The sequence below is a fragment of the Microtus ochrogaster genome, linkage group LG3, assembly GCF_000317375.1.
Source record: "Microtus ochrogaster isolate Prairie Vole_2 linkage group LG3, MicOch1.0, whole genome shotgun sequence".
NCBI lineage: Eukaryota > Metazoa > Chordata > Mammalia > Rodentia > Cricetidae > Microtus > Microtus ochrogaster.
In genome coordinates this window covers 46,336,000-46,346,472 of record NC_022029.1, presented here as the reverse complement: position 1 = coordinate 46,346,472, position 10,473 = coordinate 46,336,000, and the positions used below count along the sequence as shown (strand labels likewise).

Genomic DNA, 10,473 nt, shown 5'->3' with positions numbered 1-10,473 from the left:
TCAAACCAAGGGCTGGAAAAATGGCTCAGAGGTTAAGAGCACTGACTGCTCTTCCAGAGGTCCTGAGTTCAATTCCCAGCAACTACATGATGGCTCACAACCATCAGTAATGAGATCTGGCGCCCTCTTCTGGCGTATGGGCATACATGGAATGTTGTATACATAATAAATCTTTAAAAAAAAAAAAACAGGCTGGCCAATGGTGGCACACACCTTTCATCCCAGCACTCAGGAGGATGTGAGTTCGAAGCCAGCCTGGTCTATAGCATGAGTTCCAGGACAGGCTCAAAGCTGTACAGAGAAACCCTGTCTCAAAAAAAAAAAAAAAAAGAACTCAAACCAAAAATACTAATTTTCTCATTTATACATGATTTTAAGCCATTATTTAAATATTTAGTAAGCACGGCTCATTTCCAGGCATGGTATTGCTTATCACTGGAGATACAAAGCTGGAGACTGATGTCCCTCCCTCAGGCATCCTGAGTTATATGAAACACGCCATGGGAATGCAGAATATTGAAGGATTCAGAGATCAAAGAAGAGTGGACATGAAACCAGAGGCCTCTGTGGGAGACTTGCACTTCATTGGAGGCTAACAAATACACAAAAACGAGAACCTTGCTTGGTTTCACTCACCAAATGCAGGTTAATCCAAACAAGAGAACTACAAACGAAAGCTGCAGAGACCAAGCAGGACACTGGCAAGGGCGTCCAGGGAGCAGCCGTAGCTTGGTGGCAGGGTTTGTACCAGGAATGCCAGTGGAAAAGACAGGCGAAGGGTGGGATGGCAGGGGGCCAAGAGGGCACACTAGGATCCTTATCAGAGGTACAAAGCAATCCATAAAGGTTTTTATTTTTGTTTTCCAAAAGAGGAGAGATATTTTGAGACAACCTCTCTTTTTCAGCTAAGGCTCACCATACTCAGCTAGATTAGCTGGCAGGCGAACCCAGAAGTTCCTCCTGTCTCTCTGCCTCCCCAGTGTTGAGATCCCAAGCACATTACAATCAAACCCATATGTTTTTACATGAATTCTGAGAATCAAACTTGGGAGCTTCATTCTGGCAAGACACGCTCTTTACCAACTGAGCCATTTCTCCAGCTTACAGCTGTATTTAGAAAATGATTTCACACCAAACTTCCTTATGATTAAACAGCCTTCTTCAGATGACCACTGATCCACTAAAGACCAGCAAGCCAAGGTTCTAAGTAACATTTCCTGCTTTCCATAAAGCCTAGAAAACTACAAAGCAGCAGTGTAGGAACAGTACCCAGGTCTAAGAGAATGCCCGCTAGACTGTACTACCAGCGAACAACCCAGGAGTCCAAGATGGAGCCCTGCACCCTGCCCAGAGCCCCAGGCAGGTATGCATGGTGAACAAAGCTGGATCTGTTTCCACACCTAGAGATAACCGAGTAGGGGGCTTTCACATAGGAAACAGGCAGCAGGCACTAACAAACTCAATAAAGAGAACTGAGGAGCCACCTGTCATCTCTAAGGACTCATTTAATAATACATTCTGCTCTGCAAACCCAACTAGAAAAAAACTTCACTTCTAGGTCTCTGCAATTTTGCTCAGGCTAATTAATGGTAGTGAGACAGGTCTCATTACTATGGCCTCGTTCATAATAAAGCCTATTTTATACACTCTATTTCATCTGATCTAAGATGCGCTTGGAAGATCACTTCTAAGGTACATCATTATATATATTTTTCTACCACTAAGGAAGAAAAATTCTTAGCCAATTAAACTGATTCAATGGCTTAATTAGCTGCAGTTCCTCATTACATGTGAGTAGTCACACCCAGCTCTTAATGAAGCCAAATGTCTTTCATCTACTCAAAAGGATTCAGTAGTTTTCGCTACCTTCAAATGCACTGCTTGAGGTGACAAGAAATTATATTGCGGTACTTTGGTCATCACCTATCCTGGCTGGTTTTATGTCAGCTTGACAGAAACTAGTGAGTCGTCTGAAAGGAGAGAAACTTAATTGAGAAAAAGCCTCCATAAGATCCTGCCATAAGGCATTTTCTTATTAGTGATCAATGGGAGAAGTCCAACCCATCCCTGGGTTGGTGGTTCTGGGTTCTTGAAGGGAGCAGGTGAAGTAAGCCATAGGGAGCGTGCCAGTAAGCAGCACCCTCCATGGCTTCTGCATCAGCTCCTGGCTCCAGGTTCCTACCCTGTTTGAGTTCCTGCCCTGACTTCCTTCGATGATGAACAACAATATGGAAGTGTAAACCAAATAAGCCCTATTCTCTCCAAATTGCTTTTTTGTTATGGTGTTTCACTGAAGCAACAGAAATTTTGAGACATCACTAATATTTGGTAACAAAAAAATTATACTCTAGTTTCATCTCTTTGTAGATATAGTATCTTTAAGACAAGATACTATAAATATCTAATTGTTCCTTTGCAAAATAAATGTGATAATTATCCAATTTATTCTCCTCTGTTCTGTGTTCACATCTTCCTGTATTTGCAGTAACACAGGGCACAGTGCATATTTTTGAGAACACTGAAATGACAACAGGTATAGAGCCCAAAGTGGATCTAACACAGTGGCAGTGTCAACATCAACAGTCCTGCCCAAGTTCTCACACGTGCAGGAAATGACAACCTGTTACAACCATGGCCTACCCAAAAGAAACTAAGACACTATTGGTCATGTGACATAGCTCAACACCAGAGAAGAATGTGAAGATAAGTCCTTAGGGCAACAAAACAGTGCACTCATCTACAGAAATTACCCAGTTGAAGGACTGCTGGGGGAAACCATGAAATCCCTTGACTAAAATGTATACAGAGGGGAGCTGGAGAGATGGCTCAGTGGTTAAGAGCACTGACTGCTCTTCCAGAGGTCCTGAGTTCAATTCCCAGCAACCACATGGTGGCTCACAACCTTCTATAAGGAGATCTGGTGCCCTCTTCTGGCATACAAACATACATGGAAGGAATGTTATATACATGATATATAAATCTTTAAAAAAGTGTGTACAGAGTAAAACAAATATGCACATGCCCGGTAATTCTTGCCAAAATCTATTCATCGTCCAGGAAAGCAAGGTCAGAAAAATGTCTCTGAGTAGAAAGAAATTCATTTTGGCATATAGGCAGAGGAGATTGGTTAGATAAAATTGAATCAGAAAGTAGTTCCAATAGATAAAATAGTCTCACTATTTTGAAAACTAATCAACAAAAAATGTCACCCCTCTCTCCATATTCCCACCTCTTCTACGCATTGGCACGGTGTCTGCAGACACTGACAGCCATGCTGTATAATGTACCTTCTTTCCTTCCACCCTCCCTCCACTCTGATGTTCACAGTCCCCTTCCCACACAGACATCAGATCTAAAACCTCCAGTGGGGTAGACAACTCCTCAAGCTAAAGTCAGCACTAAGACCTAGAAAATAAGTAAGCAAACATTTTCCAAAGAAAAAACTCAATCTTCCTCCAAAACTTGGGAATCTAGAAAATTGGGGAGACCTTTAAATTCATTTCCTGTTTATTTTCAGTAACTTTTAAGCCTCTAAATTCAGCTTGTTTGTTTTTGTTTGTTTATGACCACTAAGAATCAGTCAAAAAAAACTTTTAAGACTTACATCCTACACTTCGTTCCCTCTTCATAAGGGAAACAATTTCCTATAAGGATCAGTCCTATCTAACTAAACACTGAATCATAATTTCATAACCTTGTACTTCAGCAGGAGGAAGTGTTATCACTGCCCTGTCACCTGCAGCTACAGTTCCATCATCACAATGCTGCAGAAAGGGAAGCAGCTCATGGATCTCTTCAGGCACGCCCAGTCTGTGCCCAACACATCTGTAGAGACCGTGTCAAGGTGCAATGTGTAAAAGCTGGACATCCACTCTTTCTGTAATGGTAAAAATAAAACGGCCCCGTGGGCCATGAGGAGCAGCGGATCCTAGGCAGGGAGCCGTGTGGTGGGTGAGAGACCAAGACAGATAGGTACCCCATGCAGAGTGAGGTTGGATATTTATTTACTGGGTTATGGAAGGGAAGAGGAGAAGGAGAAGAAGGGAGGAAGAAGGGGGACGAGGAAAAAGAGGCAGAAAGAGAGAAAGGGGGGAAGGGAGAGGAGCCACAGCAGCAGCTACCTCTTTGGGAGAGAGAGAGAAAGGAAGGAACTCAGGCTGGAATCAGAAGGAAGATCTGCCTGCCTCAGTGGAGGGGGGGGTTAAGATTAGAAAAAAAAAACTAGGACCAGGGAATTGAGAAGAATCTGACCTGTTTAAGGTGGATCCTTCAATTCAGCTCCCTGGAACTCACAAGAATTATTTGGGTTTGTGAAAACATAAGTTTTAAACAGTAGTATATTTATATCAGAATGACTGTGACAAATATTTTTGCATAATGCAAAGTATCTTTAAAGGCAGTGTGAGAGAGAAATTTGATAGTGTGCACTGGTCCTCACACCTTTATAACTTACAGGTACACACCTTAATAACCCGTATTTGTATTTTGCTGAAATTTGTTTGGTGAGGTTGTCCTTTTAAAATGACAAATCCTCTCAGCTGTCAAACTACAGCAGAGATCTTTGAGGAGGATAAAATTGGTGCTTGGGACTCAGGCCAAGATCTCCCTGTGTTCCTTCCACCCGCAGATGGGCCAGCTGAGAAAACGTGGAACCCTGGATTCTGGAACCAGGTTTCTTTACAACAGCTCTGTGTTGTATCTGCCCGAACACTGACCTCTATACACACCAGCAGCTTTGGTGGTGAGTTTTCCCCTTCCAGTCAGCCAACCACAGCCTTCACGGCTACTGTTGAGCCCTTCGCTGACATTCATCTCTGGTTGTTTCCCATAGCTAAAAACATGACCCCACAACCCAGGGTTGGTCCTCCTGTGCTAGCACTGCACACGCTGTGTGGTACATTTGATTTGGGGCCCAGGGTCCCTCAGATTTTTTTTTCTCCTTTCCTTTCTGATGGACCACTCGTAAGTGGTCCCCTCCGTGGGAGACCACTTGGAGGGGCCTCTAGCCTCTCTGGCTCCAACACCAGGCCTGCAGAGAAGAGACGTCTTCCTATAGGCTTTCCAGTGTCACAGTCATTTCACACCCCACCTATAGAGAGGGGACGCTCTTCTATAGGACCTGTGGTGTTTTCATGTTTTCAGTTATGGTAGAAACCCTCAAACTATCGGTCACCTGCCTGTAAAAGCTCCACCGGTGTCCTGCTGGCTCTGCCTTTCCTCAAACTCTACCTGCCACCTCTACCACTGCCGACAAGACTGGTCAGATCCACGAGACAGCTGTTTTCAACTCCAGCCTTTGTTCCCCACCGCAGCTTGTGGTGCAGCAGCTCAGCATCAGGACAGATCACACCTCTAGGTATCTCTTGTTATTGGGTTTAAAGCTCCTACAGCTCAAAAAATGTGGCTTTTCCATACAACACGTGACTGCTGCCATTTTGACTGAGGTCAGGTGACCTTACCACCATCTTATATTTTTGGTTGTGAGTCTAGCCTTTAACGGCTGAGACATCTCTCCAGCCTGACCTTACCACCATCTTAATTGAGGTTAGATAACCTTACCGCCATCTTAATTGATGGCCAGGTCAGGTGACCAAGTCTTGCCATCTTTACTGAGGTATTCGTTGCCTGGTTCCCCGTGCTGACTCTGGTGCATGTGTGTTTTGTGCAGTGGCACACCTTTGGTAGGGCCCACCAAAGCATCCACTTCGCCTAATTCCTGTTCACTCTGTGTGTGTGTGTGTGTGTGTGTGTGTGTGTGTGTGTGTAACTTACATGCACCTATGTTTACTGTTAAATGTTATAATTGTCTGTTCATTGTAGCTCATTCCAAACTACAAAGCAATAAGTCTCATGTTCTAAACTGGTATGTACTTTTAAGCCTCTTACAAAAATACTTTATATTTAATCCAACCCTGCTTTACTTGTTAAGCTGAGAGCCAGTACAGTCAAGCTCAGACCCAGCTCTCTAGGCAGATTCTGTACTTTAGGTATAACTCATCTATCTATACCTGATAAACAGCCCTCAACTGCTCAGAGATCTGGGGAATATGGCATTTAAATATTTAATTATTAAAAGACTTTTCATAACAAAAAGAGACAGGTTGGCTCCTAGCAGTACTCTACTTCCTCCAAAGAAGACAGAAGATAAATGGGCACAGAACAATGTCCATCCGCAATTTGCTACAACTGCCAAGCACTGACCACTGGGCAAAACAGCCTTTCATCTAAACTGAAGATCTCCAGACAGTGGACAGAATCGCTGGAATCGACAGCCTAGCCGCTCAGGTCAAGGTAGGCTTGTCTTCCTACAGACTTCTTAGCTCACAGGATCTTCTGGAGCCTGTTTTGTGTAAACAGCAAAAGGCAAATACGACCTTCAGTGACCATGGACAACCCTGAGGAGTAACTCTAGGTGCCAACCAAGTCAGTTCTCTGTCATTTTTTAATCAGTAACTCAAGTAAAATTTTATCCTTCTCAAAGGTCTCTGATGTAGTTTGACAGCTGAAAGATTTTTTTGGTTTAAAAGGACAGCCTCACCAAACAAATTTCAGTAAAACACAAATACAAGTTATAAAGATGTGAGGACAAGTGCACACTATCAAATTTCTCTTTCATGCTGCTTTTCATAGTCTTAAAGATACTTTTCATTGTGCAAAAACATCTGCCGCAGTCATTCTGACATAAATTTGCTACTGTCTATATAATGCATGTGTCTAAATTATGGTTATTTGGGGGAGGGGTGGTGGTTTGGAGACAGGGTCTCTACACAGCCCTGGCTGTCCTGGAACTCACTCTGTAGCCCAGGCTGGCCTCTAATTCACAGAGGTCCACCTGCCTCTGCATCCCAGGGGCTGGGATTAAAGGCGTGTACCACCACATCCAGCTGATTTTATTTTTTAGGAATCTGAAGCAGGTGAAAAATCAATAAGCAGGCTGTGTGCTCAGGCGTCTCACAATGAGCACTTCTAAGGTAATCTACAGAAACCTTGTAGTATTCTTTGAATTAGCAATTACAATTTATAAAGCTCCTTCAACAGTCTCAATTATGACTCCAATATCAGATTCTTGTCATAGTCTTTAAACCACAATTAAGTCAAAGAATACTTTAGGGTTAATGCCCGTCACCCACTTGAAAAATACTATTCTTCACTGGTACTTTATTATAAACTTCTCTCCTTGATCCTGCCACCATTTTACTCAAAAGCAGCGTCCCAAAACTAAATGAGAGTCCAACCTGGCCTCGGGAAGCATCTCGTGTAAGAGCCATGTGCATATCGCCTGTAAGACAGCTCTGAAGTGCTGTGTGGGCAGCCAGCTGCGGAAACAGCGTTTGGAGCAACAGCTGCAGGCAGCAGCAGGAAGGCACGCTAGCCCAGGAGAGCCATCTGTGGGCCTGGTATCCTGTCATCACTGCCTTCACCCAGGAAGGGGATTTAGCATCTGCAGGAGCTGAGAGAGCCTCCCTACGTTTGAAGATTATATTAGGGGGTAATGCATGCTGCGTCTTATTAGAACAGACTGAGAGTACAGATGCTTTAATATCTAAAAGCTGGTGCTGACTGCCATTTATACCAGTGACCGAAAATACAGTTGACAAAGGAAAGTTTGCGCAAGTTAGTGCGCACTCATACTTGGACATTTCCACGGCACTCTGTTTCAGTCGTGCATCTCAGAGGAAGGTCTGAGCAGGGAAGCCGCGCGTCTCGGCCCGCTCAGTTGTCAGTGTCTCCCTTTATTGGTGATATGACTGATGGCTGAGCCGAAGTCAGGTCTCCTGTCGGGTATAGTTTTCCATAAAGCTTTTCCAACCATAAAACAGTTTTCCTTTGGTAATTGAGAAGTTATCTTCTGGGGGCTGGAGGTTAGGTGGTTAAAGGGACTAAGGACTCAGGTTCAATTCCCAGCACCCACGTGGCAACTCATAACTGTTGGTAACTCCAGTTCCAGGGGATCTGACACCTTCACGCAGACATCCACGAAGGCAAAACACCAACGCACATAAAATAAAACTAAACTTTAAAAAAAAATGGTCTAGGAAGATAACTTTTTTCTATTGATTTTAAAACAGATTTTTTTTCCCCCTAATTTTCTGTTTCTCCTAACTTTCTACACACAGTATTACAGTTCTTGTATCTGTTCTCTACCTTGAGTTATGAGTATCTACTCTATCCCCAGTCTCTGGGGCAGAGTTAAACTCTCAGGAACACACTCATCACTCATACCAACCTCTAAGTAAAAACCAGGAAAAGCAGCCAAACTCCTGACCATGCCATGAGCAAGCTCCATGCACTCTGCAGGAGCAGGTGAGCACCGTGCAGGAAGCAGTGACCAAGATGGCTATGGCTTTAAGTCAAAATCCCATACTTACAATTTAAGAACCTTACTTAAACAGAAGAAGAAACATACATTCAGCAGGAATAATGAAAAACTTAAAAACCCTTTTCTTTAAAAAGAAGTCCAATGTTATCTTACCTGAGAACAAGAGTCCTCAGGTGAACTTTGGCCCCCTCCCCTACCTTCTGGAAGCCACCTGGGGGAATCTGGTAGAAGATGGTGGCCCCTGTAGCCCAAGGCTCTGAAAATGGTCCTTACCTGTTGTGGAAAACAGGTGCGGACTGCATGTTCCGTGTAACCAAAGGATGGTCCTTCAAAGACAGCTGTAGGGAGCTTCAGGGCTTCCTTCAGAAACTGGTCAAGCTTGCCAAATATCATCAAGCCATTGGAATCTGACATCTGGGAGAAAATGTCTTTAGGAACAAAAGTAAATAAAGGCAAACTATAAGAAAATATCATCTCTTAAAAATTACACATGGCTCTATGCTATTTCTGCACCACTAAACACGCATCATTCAGAAGAACCATAAAGTTACAAGTTTTAGTTAACGTTCAAATTATTCTTGTCCTTATTAAAGCCGTGTAGTTACTTTGCTCACAAGGTCCCTCAATCCTACGCACTTACGATTTTACCTAGTCATTAAGTGGAATAACCATTCATGTATGCCCAACTCACCTTTTCAAATTGTTTTTCAATGGGGGGTGGGGTTGCACATGAGTGCAGTACCCACAGAAGCCAGCAGAGGGTAATGGATCACCTGGAGTTACAGGCAGCAGTGAGGTGCCTGCCATAAGGGGTGAAAATCAAATCCAGGTCTCTACAAGAGCAGCAAGTTCTCTTAACTGCTGAGCCATCTCTCCAGCCCTCATCTAGCAACTTCCTAAATTCACGTAACTGAAGGATAATTAGTTTTTAATTTATGCAACCCACCGTTGTAAGAAAATTTGAAGCAGCATGTTTTTATTCCTCAGTACCTGTTTATAGGACACACGCAGCACTTGGGCGGTAGAGGCAGGTGAATGAAAGTACACAGCAGTTTTCAGACCAGCCTGAATGATATGAGACCTGTTTCCTAAAACAAGCAAGCGCTGATGAGCCAGAACACGAGAAAGTCTGCAGCAAGACAGTCTCTCCTAAAAATGGCAACATCAGTGGGCATAACAACATGGAAGGTGGGAAATTTCATGGGACCCTACCCCTACAAATGAGCTACAGACAGCTAATCACTGTTGGAAGAAGAATTAGCTCCTCCCAAGGATAAGTCCCCTTATTGGTTGTCCAGTGCAAAGTGATCAGCCCTGAAACCACATACACAGAAACAACAAAGCCAGACTCAGCAGTTTGCATTTATATATTTGAGCAATCGCATATATTTACATATGCACATAACAGTAATAATCAAAGAAAAAGGCTATCAGCTTGGCAGTTGAGAGGCACATGGGAGGGACTGGAAGGAGGAAAGGGGGAGGTCTAAGTGATATGATTCTACTTCAATTAAAACATTTTAAAAGCTAATGACCCATACATTGTTGACTGAACAAGAAATGTCCCCCACGGCATCATGTACCAACACTTGGTCCCTAGCTGGTGATGCTGTTTGAGAACATTATGAGACTTTTAGGACACATATTTGTTGAAGGAAGCATGTCACTAAGAGCAGGCATGATGATGAGCCCTTTTTTCTTAGAATTCACTTTTTTTTTTTAGATTATAATATTACATTTCTCCCTTCCTCTTGAATACATACATACCCCATACCCCGTGCTCTCTTTTACATTCAAGGTCTTGGGGTTTTGTGGTTTTTTTTTTTTGTTTTGGTTTGGTTTTGGTTTTTGGAGCCAAGATTTCTCTGTGTAACAGTCCTAGCTGTCCTGGATCTTGCTTTGTAGACCACACTGACCTCAAACTCCCAGAGATCCACCTGCCTCTGCCTCCTAAGTGCTGGGATTAAAGGTGTGCGCCACCACCACCTGGCTCATGACTTTTTTTTTTTTAATTGGTATCACATACACGCACATTCACACACCCTGAATACAACCTGCTCAGTCTGTATACTGTTCCTTGTATGTATGATTTCAATAATACACACACACACCCTCTGAATACAACCTGCTCAGTCTGTATAGTGTTCCTTGTA

At 43.3% G+C, this 10,473-nt stretch overlaps 1 protein-coding gene across 9 annotated transcripts in view; it reads right to left on the bottom strand.

The window, feature by feature from the left end:
• Dtnb (dystrobrevin beta) overlaps nucleotides 1-10,473 on the bottom strand; it is a 209,021-nt gene that overhangs the window by 143,248 nt on the left and 55,300 nt on the right. For all 9 annotated transcript variants that reach the window (XM_013351397.2, XM_026785974.1, XM_026785972.1 and 6 more), the window contains exon 6: nucleotides 8,594-8,748. In XM_013351397.2, the coding sequence (XP_013206851.1) occupies nucleotides 8,594-8,748 (155 nt within the window). The remainder of the gene's footprint in view (nucleotides 1-8,593; nucleotides 8,749-10,473) is intronic.